General features: G+C 41.4%; 2 protein-coding genes across 2 annotated transcripts in view; one reads left to right on the forward strand and one right to left on the reverse strand.

Moving 5' to 3' along the window:
* The window catches only part of PLCL1 (phospholipase C like 1 (inactive)), a 472369-nt gene that overhangs the window by 138965 nt on the left and 314401 nt on the right, over positions 1 to 19003 (forward strand).
* Positions 6203 to 18142, reverse strand: LOC309557716 (uncharacterized protein; the record flags this gene model as incomplete). The annotated part of the gene is made up of 2 exons (XM_082260492.1): positions 6203 to 6322; positions 17558 to 18142. 2 exons carry the CDS (start codon positions 18140 to 18142, stop codon positions 6203 to 6205), a joined length of 705 nt encoding a protein of 234 aa, XP_082116618.1.

A 19003-nucleotide genomic window follows, 5' to 3' on the forward strand; every position in this document is an offset into this window, starting at 1 on the left:
ATAGTATGCACTCAATACTTGGTCAGGGTTCCTTTTGCATGAATTATTGCATTAATGTGGTGTGGTATGGAGGTGATCAGCCTGTGGCACTGCTGAGGTGTTATGGAAGCCCAGGTTGCTTTGATTGCCTGGGTCTGCATTGTTGGGTCCATTGTCTCTCTGGACAATACCCCACAAATTCTATTCTCGGTTCACACTGGTGCGACTCAGGAAGCCCTGCAAATCCAGCGCGGGTTTCCACATTGCACCTGAATTGCTGGCAGTTCACACTGCCCTCTGTGAACCGCTGTGGGTGTCAATACAAAGTTAATGACACCCCCCCCCCCCCCCCCCCCCAGATCAGTTGCAGATCTCAGTGCGAACTGTATATTCGGACAGGGATTGGATCGGATGGGTGTGATCTGATTCTGGTGCAGACAAAAAAGGGTCCTAAACAAGTTTTGTCCGAATGAGATGCAAATTCAGTCATACAGCTTGTATGGCTGAATTTGCATGGCACAGACGGTGCATGTGATCTGCACAGCAATGCAGTGTGAATTACATGCGATGTCTGGCATTGCATCAGTGTGAACCGGCCCTAAAACTTGCAGATTAGGTACATGTCAACCATTCTGTGCTGACTTTTCTTGGTATGTACTTATACATAGGAAATTATAATGATTAAGTTGTCCTGTGTCAGTGGGGGATTTACAGTAGCAAAGTGCAGAGGTCCCAGTCGTGATTCATCCTTATGGTTTTCTTTGGCTCTTTAGCACTTGACTACTTTCTAATTACATGTAAACTTCTCTAGCTAATGCTAATTAATAAAGAAAACTCTCTTCCTGCAGAGGGGTTTTTCATGCATAATCGTAGATTCACTGTGTAGATCAGTATTTAAATCTGACCTTTTATTCTTCACAAGGCTCGATTATCATGTGTAAATATTCTCTCTATAAATTTGCTGGTGGTTTTGATCTCAAGCAGCTTATATGGAATGCTGAAGAAGGTAGAACATGCATATATAATATAAATCCTGACAAAGCTATTTGTATTATCTCACCAGGCTCAGATTTGCCATCTGGCAACTCTGGCAATCGCTAAAATAGTTTTGTGTTTCAGAGTATTAAAGTCAACTGTAATTTCTTGGATGCAGTTTCATTTATTTTTTTTTTTAAGTTCATACTTATTTTTATTTTTAAACTGGTTTACATCTGTTGTACTATTTATTTAAAATCTTTATTTTACAAATAATTTAAAGTGGACCTTCCCTCCTTCCCTAATAGAAATGACTATATTAATGCAATGTAGTTATTAAAGCAGAACTTCATCCAAAAGGGAAAGTTCCGCTTGTCTGTCCGTAGGATTGGCGTGGCCTTCTGGGACACATCACAGGTCCCATAGGGCTGCAGGACCATTCACAAGGTGCAGCGTGGCCTGCGCATGCACAGTGTTAAGCCGGCTGTGACACCGCAAGCAGTCACTGCCAGCTTTCCAAAGTAAACATGCCGGGGTCAGGACCTGGAGAATTGGACGAAGAGCCGGGTCGGCTGAGGACCGTGCTGGATCCTTGGACAGATAAGTGTCCTATTATTAAAAGTCAGCAGCTACAGTATTTTGAATTTTTTGTTTCTAGGTCAAAGAAATGCTTGAAAACTTATAACATTAGCAATACCTCCTTAAAGGGTAACTCCACTTTTGTGGGGTGGGGGGGGGGGAGGCAAATCAAGAAAACATTTTTTAGCATATACAATTGTGACACAAGTCATATTGTAATTAAATGTTATTAAAAATGACCTTTCCTTTTCAATGTGCAGCTCTGTAATGTTCTGAAAATGCAATGCAATATGGCTACCTGGAGGTGTTCTGTACACAGAATGTGTACTGACCACACCCCAGAAACATCATTTCCTGCTTGTGTGATTAGCTCACCAATTTTCCCAGAAGTCTGCACTAAGATGCACATCAGATATCAGTCATCCCCTTCAACAAAAATTGTCATTTTTGGTGAGATACTTCCAATAGGAAATCACGTCTAAAGGGATGCAGACCCTGCACTTTTCCTCATTAGAGCCCTGTAGGTGCACAGCTGATTGATGCTTATGAAACCACTCCCATTAAACTCACTTTCCCACATGGATAAAAGCAAACACACAGTGATTTATTCAGAAAAACAAAAGGTAGGAATCTGCAACAACGTTTGTTTAAATCCTTGTAATGTGCAGAGATCACCCAGTGGGGAATGTTTTTTTTTATCAACAAAAGTGGAGTAACACTTTAACCTCCCTGGCGGTAACCCCGAGCGTGACTCGGGGTGGATTTTTCATACCAGAATCGGTAACCCCGAGTCACGCTCGGGGTAGATTTGCAGAGCACAGCGGTGTTCTCTTACCGTCTCCTGGCGATCCAGCGATGATCTCTCATTGCTGTGACCGCCAGCCGAGATCCCTGCCGCTCTCCGTCGGTCTCCGTCGGTCTGATCACTTCCTAGTTCCGCAATGCTGCATGGGAGTGGAACTAGGGAGGGAAATTAAAAAAAAAAAAGTTGCACAAAACACAAACACATTACACATTTTATATTATATATATTATATACATATATACACACACACATATATATATATATATATATATATATACACACACACATATATAATATATAATGCATGAATTATAATCTAATCAATAATATAATTTTATTATATATATTATATAATACAATTATATTATTTATTCGATTATAATTCATGCGTTTGTGTTTCAAATTTATCACATCTGGGATGTCTACTAGAGTCTTGTTTTGGTCAGGTTTAAGTCAGTAATTACTAAGAATTGTAGGCCTATAATACATAACGCCAAATTTCCATGAAAAGAATTGTACCGCTTTTGGTACAGAATTCCTGACAGAATCATACCGCCAGTTAGGTTAATGCACTCTTTTTCCCCAGTCTCAATGGTCTGCCCCCTGCTGGTCAGAAACCTAGTTTGTCTTTTATTTATTTATTTATTTATTTATTTATTTTTTTAAATCATTGGCAGCCAGCTGCTTCTTATTCTCTGCCAGTCCACAGATGACATTTGCGCCCAATCTTGAGCATGCACCCTATCATTTTACACTGGGGTGGAAAGGTTTGCTTTAACTTGATGCATTTCACCCATGACATAAGTTTCATAATGAGAGCTGGAAATAGCAATCTTATAGCTAAAATTAAAGCCTTATTGAACTTTCAATTTAAATATGCTAAATGTGATCCAGATGCATCAAACCAGGCTAGTTAAGACTGGTACACATGATTGGGTTATCAAAAGAATATTCGCCCGTTTTGTGTTGCATGCTAGTCTCATATCAAAAGTGAAAAGGTTACTCCACATACGAAAATTTTCGTGTGACAGAATACAACTTCAAATTGATGTAATGCGTTCAATTGTTTTATATGTATTCTTTCATTTTCGAGCATGCGTAGTCTTGCTCTTACGATTTATTTATTTTTTTTACAAAAACTGTACTAGTTAAATGAAAACCAGATCTTATGTTCACATACAATAAAAATGTTATAGCCTGCACCTTCAACTTTTGTTATCCGAAAAGTCGGAATCGACTGTCGAAAGCACAATACTAATGATCAGAAAATCGTCAGATCGTTTGTCATACATTATTTTACTTCCAATTTTCTTATCGTGTGTACGGCCATTGGACATATAGCTTTGCAATCAGCGAAAATCTTGCTCTCTGCTCAGGCTTTGACTACCTCCATAGAGAGACCACTGCTTCTGAGCTCAAGTATCTTTCTCCAAAGCAGGTATATGCAAACTGTGGCCCTCCAGCTGTTGCAAAACTACAAGTCCCATCATGCCTCAGCTTCTGGGTGTCATGCTTGTGGATGTCAGTCTTGCTATGCTTCATGGGACTTGTAGTTCTGCAACAGCTGGAGGGCCGCAGTTTGCATATCCCTGCTCTAAAGCATACTGGCAGGGGATAGGTTTTCTACTCAGGCTGTGGCTTCTTTTCAAAGAAAAAACTGCTCCATGCATCTGGAATCCTTTTAGCTGATCTAAGCCTAGTTGGACCCCTTCAGACAGATGGGCCGATTGGGTCCACTTGTCAGTTTCAATCTGGTTTACCTGAAAAACTTTCTGGTCTTCTCTATCGAGTGGCGGGACATGTGTTGACGCTCGCCGACATCTCATCCGATCCTGTCCACTAAAAACAGATGGATAGGGATCCCTATTCGCCTGGCGGATCAGATTGGATGGCATTTAGGTGTCATCATACCACCCATAATGGAGAAGTGAGTCTGTGTCCACTCTGCTTAGCAGGGATCAGTGGACAGTCAGATTCCTTGCTAAGCAGGCAGACTCTAACCAGATTAGAAAGGTCATTTATAGGTCACCTTGGGTTACCCCATATTTTCAGACTATAAGTAGTAATGGGCACCATAGTCTTCCTGTGACTCTATCCGATCAGAATCATAGATACCCTGCAAGCTATGTCAGACACGATCATTTGTCTCGATTAGTGAATTCACAAATAGGTCTTTAACCGCCTGTGGCCACAGCTGCCATATATGGGAAGTTTGGACATTTTAGGTTACAGATTATTTTTAGGATTTCTATTGCGTTTTGCCAGAGGGGAAAAAATCCTGTTATATTTGTTTGATCTGTCTGGCGCCTTATGTTCCCGGTGAGCCTAGCTGTTATCAGATACAATCTTCGCTACTGCAGATGAATTATGACAGTGCAATTCACCTAGGAGGTCTTTAACCTAATGTCTTGTATGGGAACACAGATGTGCTTGGCTATTTGCTCTGACCTGATAAATGTAACACAAAATGACAGTCGTGTTCCAATGCGATCACACACACCCAGGCTGAAATGGAAACAGAAGAAACTTCAGAGAAGGTGCTGTCTGTTTTAGCTGTGCAGATAGTTACTCTGTTAGTTACCACGGTGGGCAAAAGGTAGCAAGAAAAATGACATCAAGTTCTTTTCTTCCTAATTGCTTTTTTAACCAAAAGCAGTTGATAGAAATCAAAATATATTTAGTGTTTACGTTAAGTGAAAAATGTTCTTTTTCCCATGCAGTGGGGCTGTGCCTGCACTGCATGGGTCAATTGCGCGTTTTTTCCAGGAGAGCACCGAAAGGCGGTGGACTGTTCCTTTTGTGCTCGCATCCAGAGCTGGTCCATGGGTGTGATGACATCAGGAATAGTTGGGGGGTGGGACAGGAGCGGCGGGGACCGGTTTTGCGCTCCAAAGATCGGCGGATTTGGTAAATATATCTGCAATCCCCTACACAAAACCAGCAGTTAACCAATGCAGTGCATGGGAAAATACGAAGTTTTAGCCAGAGATCTTCACTGTAATTTTTGTTTTGCAGTGTCCCCGTTAGGCTTCATTCATGTGGCCGTAAAAAGATTTACTGATGTTATTACATATATCTTATCATTACATTCATCACATTACACTCCTGCGTAATGATTAGTAAAATACTTGTGCATAGAAGCCTTTCTCAACCTTTTCAACACAGATGAACCCTTGAAATAAATTTCTGGTCACGGGGATCCCCCGCTAAAAATTAAAAATCTACAACTCATGACACATTAGTTTGACAGTCAGTGGGAAGAATGCCCCTTACTCTTGTCATCATTGGGAAGAATTACCCCCTTACAGATAGCTAAAGGGAACAATGGTGTCATTGGGAACTTATCAGAGAGGCAGAAATTGCCCATTGTTCAAGGAACCCCTAGCAACTTCCATGGAACCCTAAATGAGAAACCCTGGTATAGATGCATTTTAATCCATCAGTGTCCATCAGTGCAGCCTCATCAGCGCACATCAGTGAAGAAGAAAAATTACTTATTTGCAACATTTTTCAACAGTCTTTCTATGTTGTTTTTTTTTTTTTTGTAGCAAAAAATAAATACCCCAGTAGTACCACCAAAAGAAAGCGCTGTCTCAAAAAAATGATAAAAATGTCATATGGGTACAGTGTTGCATAACTGCACAATTGTCATTCAAAGTGCGACAGCACTGAAAGCTGAAAATTGGCATTGGGCAGGAATAGGGTAAAAGTGCCCAGTAGGCAAGTGGTTAAAGTTGCGTCTGCGCTCATAATTTGTTTTTATGATACTTAATTTTTCCCCTTTGTTTAGCCTAAATGTATGTGTTTACAAACGTATATATGTAAGTGCATAAAGTGCATAGACACAGATTTTTGGATTCTGTGTTATGGATCTGAAAGCAGCTCATATTTACGCACCTGTATGAATGGCTCCACTAAAAACAATGCAGCTGAATTCAGATCTATAATTAAAGAACACTTGTGTGTTTTTATGGCCTTATGACCCTTAAAGCAAAATTATATTTAAAAAAAAAGGAAAATGAAACAAAAAACTGACGGGCAGGAATTTTTTAACAGAAAACCCTATTGGTCTGCATTTCTCATCACTTTCTACACTCAGAACAGTGGTCATGAAGGACAAATGGGAGGTACAATACCTTAGCCAAGCATCGCAATAAAAACCTGACAGGGAACTACTACCCTGCTACCCTACTGTATCCAAAATTATTTAAAAAAAAAAAAAAAAGCTCTAAAGCTGCTTCTGCACAGCGAAGGATCATTTTGTCTAGGGGAGAAGAGAAGTGCTTTTACCTACCTGATCCTCCGCTCCTCCAGCAGATGGTACTTCCCAGCAGAGGACTGTCCCTATGGCTATGGACCCTGCACTGGGCTTTATGACATCCGGACCTTAGACAGGTGGAGCATTGAGGAGGAGACACTGCCGGAACTGGTCTAGCAGCTGGAAAAAGCGGATGATGGTATAAATAAATCTGCTTTTCTGCGTTTCCTGGACCTAAGTGAGCAATTACCCCTTGCAGTGTGTGCACAGCTCCAACGTGAGGCATCATGTTATAGTTTCCTAGAGTTGGGCTCTAATGTTCAGAGTGGTATATGGTGTTTTGTATTGCTGCCCTTGACGACTTGGAAGGTTTGTTATCCATATGTGTTTACAGCTCGCGTTATCGGAGTGTTTGTATATTTTTTATGTAAATTTCATTAAAAATAGAGTTGTAATTGACATTTAACTCGTCTTGCGAGTAATAATAGCTCTCTGAAAATATGGTCATTTGTATTAGGATCACCACCTATTTTTGTAATTACTCGCAGCACTGCATTTCAGACCACACTGCCTGCTGCTTTAATATCTGCCACTTAAAGGAGCGTACTTAGTTGTCATGGCAACCATTCCACAGAGCGCCAAGAAAAAAAAAGTCTCCCATAGAGAATTCTTAACAGGGGACCTGAGAAAAGTCAGGAGTCACTGACAAACAAATAGAAATGTATTAATTAGTGTATTGAAGTATGTGTACTATATGTAAAGACATAAGTGCAAGAAGAGGTATTACTTACACACTCCAGCATATATACTACTGCTACAGTACTATGGTATGTAAGTGACTGCTGGTAACATAAGCAGCACTCGTGCTATTGATTTAACTTTTGTGTTTTTTATGCACTATGAGAAACTTTAGTTATAAACCATTACCCTAGTTTTGTTACATGCAAATAAATTTATCATGTTTTTATTAAAGTGGGTGTAAACCTCAAAAATTAAATATGAACAAAACATATCCCTCTACAGCGTGTATTTGTTTCACTTAAGAGCACTAAGTGTCATTTCTGCCTGCTGCTTTATATCACTTCTGACAAGTTTTCCTTACACCAAGATAAATCAGGTGACAGGGAAAGGAGCTCCAGCGGATTGGCAGCCTCAGCTCTGTTTCTGTGAACTGTGTAAAAGGGGTGTGTCCCCTCCCTCCAATCAGCTCTCAGAGGTCTCCTCACTGCTCTTGCAGAGTCTCTGTCCCTTTTTTCTGACAGTTCAGGGAAGCTTTATAAATTCCAGACTTTGCACAGATATATAGAAGAGAGAACTGCAGATATACAGGTACAACTCATGTAGAAGGATTTATGTCCTCTCTGTGGCCAATTATTTCACTGGGTTAATGTGATGGTTTACAACCGCTTTAACTGAGAACTTCTAAGCGCCCCATGTGTCAAAAGGCAGTCCCACTTTTGATCGGTCCCACTTACTTTTGAAACGATTTCCCTTTTGCGGTTTTAGATTCCATTTAAAGCAAAAATAATTTCTATTTCTATCTACCTTTTTTCAGTTATGGACTAGTATCCATTTCTCTTTTGATGATGATAAAGCAAACGTTGAACCTAAAAGTTTTGCTTTAAAAAAAAAAAAAAAGTCTATACTGTGTTTATATGAACACAGTAACCTCATTTGTGTTTCCTAATCACTGCCCCCAACATACAGATATAAGAGGTAGGGGGAGGAGGAAGCGCCCAATATCCAACTAAATGCAAAAATAGAGAGAGATTATATTTTTGTGGTCATTTCATGAAAGAAACAAAAAGTGGTCAAGCCAACGCGTTTTCGGGGAAAAGACTCCTCCTTTCTCGGGGTGTTACTGTTTGAAGATTGGTGAGCAGGTGATACCAGAATCAGAACTGATCCAGAATCGCTGTGTCGGCTTGGCCACTTTTTGCTTATTCCATTTAAATGACCACAAAATATAACCTTTTTCCTATTTTTGCATTTCTTTGGAAATGGGACGCTCCCTCCTTCCCCTACTCCTTACATTACATCCAGAAACAACTTCAAGGCCCTGCCCAAAGGCAGCAGCCCAGGCTCCAAAAAAGGGCTCATCATCCCTTTCCAGGTGTAGTGAGGCAGAAATCATTGGAAGAGAACTTCTCCATTCTACCACTATCATCACCTAGTCATCTTACAACCAAGTCAGTCCATCACGATTTCCAACCCTACAGAAGCTACCCAACATACAGATGGCATTTTCGGGGTAGATGTCAGTAGCACCATTAGAAGCAGTGTTGCTACTTAGATTGTTAAAATTTTTATTTGAGTCCTGATTTTGTTGCCGCTGAAACATGTTTGCTGATTTTATATCATGGTATTATGAACCATAAAAGGCACTGTAGTTTGACAGCCATTTGTATGTTTAACCTTTGTACACGTGCTTATATATAGAAGCCTATCAAGTGCAGCTCTTGCAGGACTTCTCCAATGAGGGACAGCTTATGTCACCCTGACATCAGGATTTTTTTGTTTGTCGATGTAAGGAATGTAAACTGCTAACCATATGAACGGTGGTCATCACTGGATGCTTTGTGGATTTTTTTTAAGCTGGTATGTCTTGTTTTTTTTTTGGTTAGCCAGCCGGCTACACAAAAAAAAAAAAGTACTAATTTCCCCATCAACACATTTGAGGTGGATGCGGGATTCCTCCACACTATGGCATTGTATTCTGACAGCGGGACTCCCGACCCTTAGAATACACTGATCAGTGCTGCAGTCCATGCACTGATCAATCAGATTATTTCCAGGATCATCCATGAGCAGTCGATCGATAAATCAATTTAAATGAATGGGAACTGCCAAACATGGATCGAAATTCGTCTGGTTCTTGCTGAACTGGCTGAATTTCAATGCATTTATGGCCAGCTTTAGAGAAGCAAAAGACACGCCTGTAAGCACACTACAAATTCACATATTTAGGAGTAAGGGTGCATTCACACTTGCGATTTATATGCGAGAATCCCAGTAGGTGTTCCCAAGATAAGCTACAAGTGGCAGCCCCATTGAAAGCAATGGAAGTCTACCAGGTCCCGCAGCTAATCGTGCCAACTCACATGTAATCGCTCATGCTGTAGTTACATGCTAGTGATCTGCCCTGGACATAGGAAGTCTGCATCAAGGGCCTTCACTGTATTGGAGGGTGAGCAGAGCACCAGTATATAGCATATGTTCAGTAATGTTTCAGATAGGTATGTTATATAAATATCTTATGGTTCGGGCCTCCTGGAATGTTTCCTGAAAAAAATAGTTCAGTAGGATTAAGCATAGATTTACTTGGTGAATTTGTTGTTTGTTGAGAGGTAGAAAATTCCAAAGGTTTGAAGGAATTACAAGGGGTTTATATACGTTGCATCTTGTTCATAAAGCTCAGCGTGACCATTATTAGTTTCCTTTCTCCTTATCTATCTTCTCTGTAAAAATATTTATGTAAATTTTATGCAGTGGCTGTCCAGACAGAATTTTTAGACTCGATTCACACTAGCGCGACTTGTCAGGCGACTTGTCAGCCTGACAAGTCGTGCTCCCTCGCGGTCCATTGACGGCTATAGGACCCGTTCTAATAGGAGCGACACAAGTCGCTCCGACTTAGAAAAAGGGTCCTGTACTACTTCGGGGCGACCTCGGAGCGACTTGCATAGACTTCCATTATGTGAAGTCCATGCAAGTCGCTCCGAAGTTGTGGTGCATGGGAATGCACAAGTCGCCCCCGAAGTAGTACAGAGTCGTGCCGCCCCAGTGTGAACCGACTCTTAGGCTACACATTTTCTTACTATGGAGCAATTTAAGATCTGTAATAGAGGGGTTTTTAAATATGCAGACATAACCTAAAATCACCATCCTACATATTCTTAGATTAAACCATACTTGCTTTGTCTGGGTATTTATTGATACCCTCAATAAAATGGTACTGAAGGCCAAATCAGAAATGACATATGATGCAGTCTTCACTAACATTGACACAGCAATCCCCCTGTAAGTTATGTTTTACCTGTTGGTCCTGACGTTATTTTTCACCTCCATTTAACAAAAAAGCTGTGCAGCAGAAGTGGCAGTTAGGAAGTTGAGACAAACCATTTACCTCTAACAATGGTGCTTACAATGGTCAGCTTTTATTTGGAAAACTTTATCTAAATTTTCTAGTCCATCCAAAACTAACCTCTCCTGTGTTTCTCTCCAAGGGTGACTCCATTGCTCCTTCATAAATAGAGGAGCCACCCTAATGCCTAGTACACACAATGATAAAATCAGACGAAAAATATAGCATAAGTATTGCTTTTGAGAGCCGATCACGACAGTTAATGCAAAATTATTTGAAGGATCAAGCAAAACAGTTTTTCTTGTATGATAACAGAACAAACGATTTTCGTTTAATCAGGTACATAAAAAAATCGAGTAACCAAGGCTGGTCATGCTCGAAAACGAAAGAATACAATACATAATCATCATTGCGGGAAGTTGTATTCTCTCTTACGATAATTTTCATAACTGTAGTAAACCTCTTCATTTTTGATATGAGATTAGCATGCCCCAAAAAAAAACAGACGATCATTCGTCTTATATTCTTATCGTGTGTACTAGGCTTCACCCCTTCACAGTGACGTAACGCAAATATACGGCCTTTGGCTTCAAGGGGTTGTACCAGGCACCACAGTACGGTTTATTTAGAGCCGACATTTGGCTTTCTTGTAAGAACAACCGGTCCGGCTAATTGGCCGCTCGGCTGTTATTACAAGCGGGGGGGGGGGGGTGTTCTCTTTCCCCCCCCTCAAGCCGCTCATCGGGGCTCTCCTGTCACAGCGGCTTGCCTAAAACCTGAACAAAACCAGAATCGGCTTTGATTGGATCTCGGATCTAGTAACCTGTAAGCGATGTCATGACATCACTTCCTGTTTACTGGAGCGTTAAAGGCATTTAAAAAACTTGGCGTTTTGAATGCTTTTAAGTGCAAAGGAGGGATTTGGAGTCTTAGGGATCTGTGGTCCCTTTATGAGGGACCCCCGATCTCTCCATAAAGAGTACCTGTCACTGCCTATTACTGTCACAAGGGATGTTTACATTCCTTATGAATGCAATAAAAGTGATCAAAAAAAAAAAAAAAAACAATTGAAGGGACAGCCTAAAAAAAATAAATAAGAAAAAAAACTTTAAAGCGCCCCATCCCTCTGTGCTCTCACGCAGAAGCAAATACATACGTAAGCCGCGCCTGCAAATGTAAACAGTGTTCACAACCACAAATCTGAGGTATCGCCACAATCATTAGAGGGAGAGCAATAATTCTAGCACTAGACCTCCTCTGTAACTCTAAACTGGTAACTCTTAAAAATTTTTAAACTGTCGCCTTTGGAGATTAAGTCGCGCATTTTTTCGCCATTCCGCGAGTGTGCGCAATTTTAAACCATAACATGTTAGGTATCTGTTTACTCAGTGTGACATCATCTTTCACATTATACAAAAAAATTGAACGAACTTTACTGTTTTTTTTTTTTTTTTGAATTCATGAAAGTGTATTTCTTCCAGAAAAATTGTGTTTGAAAGACCGCTGCGCAAATACAAGGTGACCTAAAATATTGCAACGACCACCATTTTATTCTCTAGTGTCTCTGCTATAAAACTATATGTAATGTTTGGGGGTTCCAAGTAATTTTTATAGCAAAATATACTAATTTTATCTTGTAAGCAACAAATGTCAGAAAAAGGCTTAGGCTCCAAGGGGTTAAGACTAGGGATGCACCCATCCGACTTTTTTGGACCCGATACCGATACCTGGCGTTGTGAAATCACCGATACTGGAACCGATCCGGAGCTACACACAAAGCAAGCGGCTGCACTACAGAGCAAAGCCGCTGCTCCATGTGTATGGCTCCTCCATTCACAGGCGGAGTGCATCTGATATCACTCCGCCTGTGAGCCGGACCTATACAGGAAGTAGCGGCTCCCATCCCATACTACTACTGCACCTAGTAAGGTATGGCTGAGCCGTTACTCAGCAAAAACCGTATCGGCCTGTGGATTGGTCAATGTTCCCGATCCCCCGATCCATCTAAATTGGCCATATCGGCGCCGATATCTGATCCGAATATCGGATCATGCATCCCTAGTTAAGACAGGAAGTGTGTTACTGGCAAGATCATGTAAAATTCCTAAAAAAAAGAAAACCTATTACAGCCAACATATCTAGGTATTGATGAGCTGCAATATATTACATTTTGTTATTGGGTTTAATACTGCAATAAATATCCTACATTTACGTCAGTCTGTGTTGCTTCTACAACCTAAGGCCTGTACATTGTCAGGCTATACTGCTACACGTCCGCTTTCATATTGTGAAGCCTATAGGTGCACCTTCGCAGTAGCAGCTTCTACATCTTCATGGTCTGCTCCCTCAGTCTCTAACCCCTAGTAAATATGGAAAAAGGTCCAGTGGACCTTCTAATAATCTATTCTTAAAAATAGGAGCGATAAAACAGGATAAAATCTTAGCAAGGTTCTTTTAGCTTTTAAAATGTTCATTGTGTGTACTTATCTACACTGTGAGATGTGCTCTTTCTCATACACACGGAAAACAATTTCTAAAACTTGTAAATGCGTTTGTTATTTTACAAACGCCTATTGGGGAACTAGTTCGTAGACCATAGGCTGTAAAATGTTAGATTCTTTTATATTCTGGTAACAGGTATGCAATAGCTGCATCCATGGCTATCAGTTCTTCGAGCTGATTCACACCGCAATTTCTGCGTTCTCAATTTGAATGTATTCCAGTGCATTTTTAATATGATTTTTTTTTAAATATATGGAAGACACTTTGCATGCCTTTTTGATGCAGATAATAAACACACTGGACTGCATCTGGTATGAACCAGGCCTTAATGCCAAACTAAACCCATCAATTTAAAGCAGGGTGGCTAAAAATGTATATATTTTTAAATAAAATCAAAAAGATCAGATTTTTTTTTTTCTTTATTTAGATCTTATTTTTAAAATTTTTATCAAATGTTATTTTAATAAAATGCTTTTGGAGTAAACATCTATCTAAAGATAGTTTTTTATTTAAGATACATTAATAATTTAGTTTATTCATCATGAAATGGAGCTTAGTTATGTAGCATGAGGCTGTATATTGTGCAATATTTAAATTTTTTGTAAACTCATTCAATGAATCCAAGCTCTGCAATCTAAGATCACAACATGCACTGCATTGATGCATTCACATAATTTCACAGTAATCATGAGATAAAATAACGTTCAGGAATATTCCTTTATCCCATTGTTTTGCAAATCTAGGTACACTACAAACTGCACGATTGAATCAGTTCTGTTATCACTGTTTTACTAACCTGACCACTTATTATTCTAAATAGGAAACCTTCATTTTGTTTGCAAATATTAAAGATTCTAACTACCAGCAAGAATAAGTCTGTATATTTTTAAAGAGCACCACCTGCTATTTCAGATCCATCATGGCAGCGCCTTTTAGCGGGCATCCACTCACCTGCTGCCACCACGTCCTTCATCTTATTCTGTCACTGCCACATCACCAGCTGTCCCATTAAAGTGAATGGGAGTGTCGGTGAGTCAACAGTGGGTCAGAGGAGGAGGAGCTGCTGCGGGACAGAGATGACAGTTGCTCTTCAAAAATTATGATTTAAATCGAGTTGATTTAAATCAAGCTTTTTTTACTAGTGATTGAAATCATGATTTTAATTGACTTGATTTAAATCAAATCCACCCTAAGTGCCGGTTCACACTAACGCGCCACGACTTCGGGGGCGACCTATGAAGTCGCGTGCACCGCGACTTCGGCACGACTTGCACAGATTTCTTATAATGAATGTCTATGCAAGTCGCTCCGATGTCGCCCCGAAGTAGTACAGGAACCTTTTTCTAAGTCGGAGCGGCTTGAGTCACTCCTATTAGAACGGTTCCCGTAGCACTGCATGGACCGCGACTTGTCAGGCTGACCAGTCGCCTGACAAGTCGCGGTAGTGTGAATGGGGTCTAAAGCCTACGTTTAGCTAAGAAACTAAAAAAATCAACACAAGGCACATTGCTTAGGCTGGCCAGAGACAGATTAAATCTCAGCTGGTTCAGCAGGGACTGGCTAAGATTCAAACCATGTATGGGCAGGCTGAATGTACCCAAGTTAATCAATCACTCTACTTGGGTACAACCAGCCTGTCAGATTTTACATGTGATTATTGCTAGTGGCTATTCTAGCTGCTAGCAGTAATCATTGTGTTCTCCCGCCAGGAGACCAGTATGGCTTGGTGGGAGGGATCCCCCATCAACATTGACTGTGTTGATAGGTAAAGTGGGAGATTTTCTTTCCTGCAACAAAATAAATTTGCTTTGTCTATGATTGGCTTTACCCTAAGTAGAATGTGTCCCTTGTGCTGATGTGTCCTTTAAATGAAATCTTCCTCATCTGATACCACCTCTGCTGCCATAATCTGCTGGCAGGGGTAAATACAGCTAAGGGGCTGTCACATGTACTCATCAAGAGAGCCCAACTATGTCTGCCTATTACACCTAGCTGCTTTATTCATAAAAGCCATACTACAGCTTCTATGAATGAATAAGGGAGCAGAGCTATCAATCATCTGTCCAGCCTCCATTCTTAGATCCTATATCTGTGGATAGTGATATTTATGACTTTAGCATAGTTGAAACCTTTCCTGGATTGGATTAATAATTCACTGCATAACTGTGGTTCATGTCAGTGGATTCTTTTTCATTTCTTCATTTACAGTGAACTCAAGCCAAAAAGTTTGTGAAGTGTCTTACCTGTCAAAGATTTGTACATTTTTATTTTTATTGTGTCAAAGCAGTGCAATAGATCAAACAAATAATATGCAAATAATTGCAATATGAAAGTGCAATATGAGACAGCAAATATTTGAACATGCATGTTCCAAAAAGAAACCGTAGATAAAGTGCCAGGGGGTGCAATATAGAACAACATTCAATAAATTGCAGATATACATCCAACACTTAAAGAGGAAGTAAACCCTCCTCAAAAAAATGAGAACAAAAAAAAAAACCCTGTAAGACAAAGGCATAATGAGCTAGTATGCATCACATAGAAGCTCATTATGAAATACCTTAGAATGAAGCCCCTGCAGTGCCGCTCACTCAGCGACAGGACAGCTGACATGTTTGGCGTCCTGCTTCCTGGTTCGCTTCCTCCGGCCATCTGATTGGCTGGAGGAGCGATTGCGTCACTCCCGCAGCTGAAGTTTATCCATCGATCGACTTCCCCACATCCAGCCTGTTGGTGATCACAACCGCCAGGAGTAATCATTGTATTCTGCTGATGGGGAAGGCTCCCCGCAGGCAGAACATAATGGCGCTGCAGGAGGGATTCCCCCATCAACACTGACTGTAGATGCGGGAATCGAGCAATTGGTTGAAGGAAAGAAAATTTGCATGTATGTCCTGCCTTTCTCTTCAGTCTAAATTCCAAGCACCTTTTACTGAGCCATCCTGCAGTGTAATGGATCAAAGTTACTGTTTCCTCTATGAGCCAAGCTGATTTCCTGCCCTAGGGGCCAAACATTTTGGTGGTTATCTTCTTGGGCAAATGGTCCCTTCAGTGCCGGTTCACACTGATGCGCTTGTACTGCGAATGCGTTGCGTTCTAAAAAGTCTCCAATCGCATGCACTTAAAAAATACATTGCATTCGTGACGGTCGTTCACATCTATGCGTTGCGATCTAGATGCGAATGTGATGCGATGAAAAAAAGGGTCTTGTGCGAGTTTACAGTGCTGCGTTGCGAATTTAGTCTCCATAGACATCAATGTAAATCGCTCTGAACTCGCATGTACAGTTCAGATATGTGCGAATATGTGTATAGTTTGTCCCGACAGCTACACCCCCCTATTTCCTGTCCCGAGCCTGCATGTGACATCCACAAACATCTTCATCAACAAACATGGCACCCAAACGTGTTGGGATCGACAATGAGGAGCTGATCAGGCTTGTCCGTTCCAGGCCATATATATGGGACAGCCGTACTGCAGAGTACAAAAACAACGCTATGAAGAAAAGAGGGTGGGAAGAAATTTGTGCAAGCCTGTATGAGGACTGGAGTGGATTCACAACTCAAGAGCGCAAAAAGAAAGGTATGTGCATATATTCTCCTATGGGGGGGGGCCATGTTTTAAGGGGATCTATGTGGGGGGGCCAAGTTTTAAATGGGGATCTATGTGGGGGGGCCAAGTTTTAAATGGGGATCTATGTGGGGGGGCCATGTTTTAAGGGGATCTATGTGGGGGGGCCAAGTTTTAAATGGGGATCTATGTGGGGGGGCCATGTTTTAAGGGGATCTATGTGGGGGGGCCAAGTTTTAAATGGGGATCTATGTGGGGGGCCATGTTTTAAGGGGATCTATGTGGGGGGGCCAAGTTTTAAATGGGGATCTATGTGGGGGGGCCATGTTTTAAGGGGATCTATGGGGGGGGGCCAAGTTTTAAGGGGATCTATGGGGGGGCCAAGTTTTAAATGGGGATCTATGTGGGGGGGCCAAGTTTTAAATGGGGATCTATGTGGGGGGGCCAAGTTTTAAATGGGGATCTATGGGGGGGGGCAAGTTTTAAATGGGGATCTATGGGGGGCCCTGTGGAAGACAATGCATGCTCAGTATGTAACCACAGACGAAAAGAAATGCATTACGCAATGTTGAACATTTGAACAATAGTTTATTTATTGAAACAAAGTACAGTAAAAATTAATTAATACTCTTTATTGTATGGAATCAAGCTGCCATGGCACTTGACCAGCAGGACTCATAAAGTAGTCAGTGAAATTCTCCCTGATGTTGGCCCCTCTGTAGTTTCCCCTGGTGTGGATCCACTCTGCGCCTTCCATATCATCCATCAGGGAGTCCTCGAAGAGGTATCCATCTCGCGATCTTACAAAGTTGTGGAGTACACAGGCAGCTTTGACGGCAATTATGGCGTTATCCGTGGTTAGAGTCAGTGGCGTGTGTAGAAAGCGCCACTTATTTGCCAGAATACCAAAACTGCACTCCACAACTCTGCGCGCTCTTGTGAGCCTGTAGTTAAACACTCTCTTTTCAACAGTCAGTGAGCGATTAGCATACGGGCGAAGCAGGTGTTCCGAAAGTGCAAAAGCCTCATCACCAACAAAAACAAATGGGAGGCTTTGCTGAGATGTTCCAGGCAGTGGTCGTTCATGTGGGAGGTCCAGGCTTTTTTCACGCAGCATTTTTCCAAAACTGGAGTGGGAAAAAATACTTGAGTCGGAACTGCTCCCATATGAACCAACATCTATGTAGATGAATGAGTAGTTTGCATCCGCCACTGCCAGCAAAACCAAAGAAAAATATTTTTTGTAATTGAAATATTTGGTGCCGCTACCAACTGGTCTCACAATCCTAATGTGCTTGCCATCTATAGCACCGACACAGTTAGGGAAGTTGCAGCGTTGCCAAAAAAGATCAGCTACAGAGATCCACTCCTCTTTGGTTGGTTTTCTCATCACCACATCTCTTAGGACCTCCCAGATGGCAATACAGGTATCACGAACAATTGTGCTCACAGTAGATTTCCCCAATTTGAACTCGTAATGCAGGCTTGCAAAAGAATTACCAGTTCCAAGGTACCTGAAATAAAAAACAGAAAGTTATTATTAGTCATGTTTTTCTCTTACAGAATTACTAATACGAACAAGATGGCGTAGCCTCAAGGATACCCTGCAAAGGTACAAGAGACTAGAACGTGAGGCGAGAAGTGGATCCGGTGCCCCCCCTAAGCGTCCCTATGCCTTTGCCAGATGTCTGGATTTTCTGCTACCGGTTCTAGAAATGCGGAAGTAAGTTTATTGTCAAATTCTCTTTCACTATTAACCCATCCTTCCTTCCCCCTCCCTCTTCACCCCACCCCCAACCCCCTCACCTTCCAATCCCCACCTATCATTCAAATTATATATTGGAGCGGATGATGAAAAGTTGTTTCATGTTTGTCATTGCAGCACACAAGCAAGTTGGGAGGAGGTGGAGAATGTGCAGGAGGAAGGGGAGGAGGAGGAGCATGCAGCTCAAGTTGATGAGGAAGAAGGCGTCGCATTTGCATGTTCAAATAGTAGTTCAAATATTCCTAACGAGTCACAGAGTTTGGATGAGTCAGGATCCGCTCAAGAACCAGAACAGGAGTTTGAGGAAACTGATGTTTCCACGCCTTCCACCAGGCCTCAAAGTCGAGGCTCTACATCCCACAGGAGGAGAGTCAGCAGGGCAACTGCTGAGGCGGAAGACGAGCAGACAAAGCACTTAGTGGACATTATGTCAGGCATCAGCCAGCAACTAGATGCCTCACACACTATTTGCTCATAGCTTGGTGC

This window comes from Pelophylax lessonae (assembly GCF_965119305.1).
Source record: "Pelophylax lessonae genome assembly, chromosome: 6".
NCBI classification, from domain to species: Eukaryota; Metazoa; Chordata; class Amphibia; order Anura; family Ranidae; genus Pelophylax; species Pelophylax lessonae.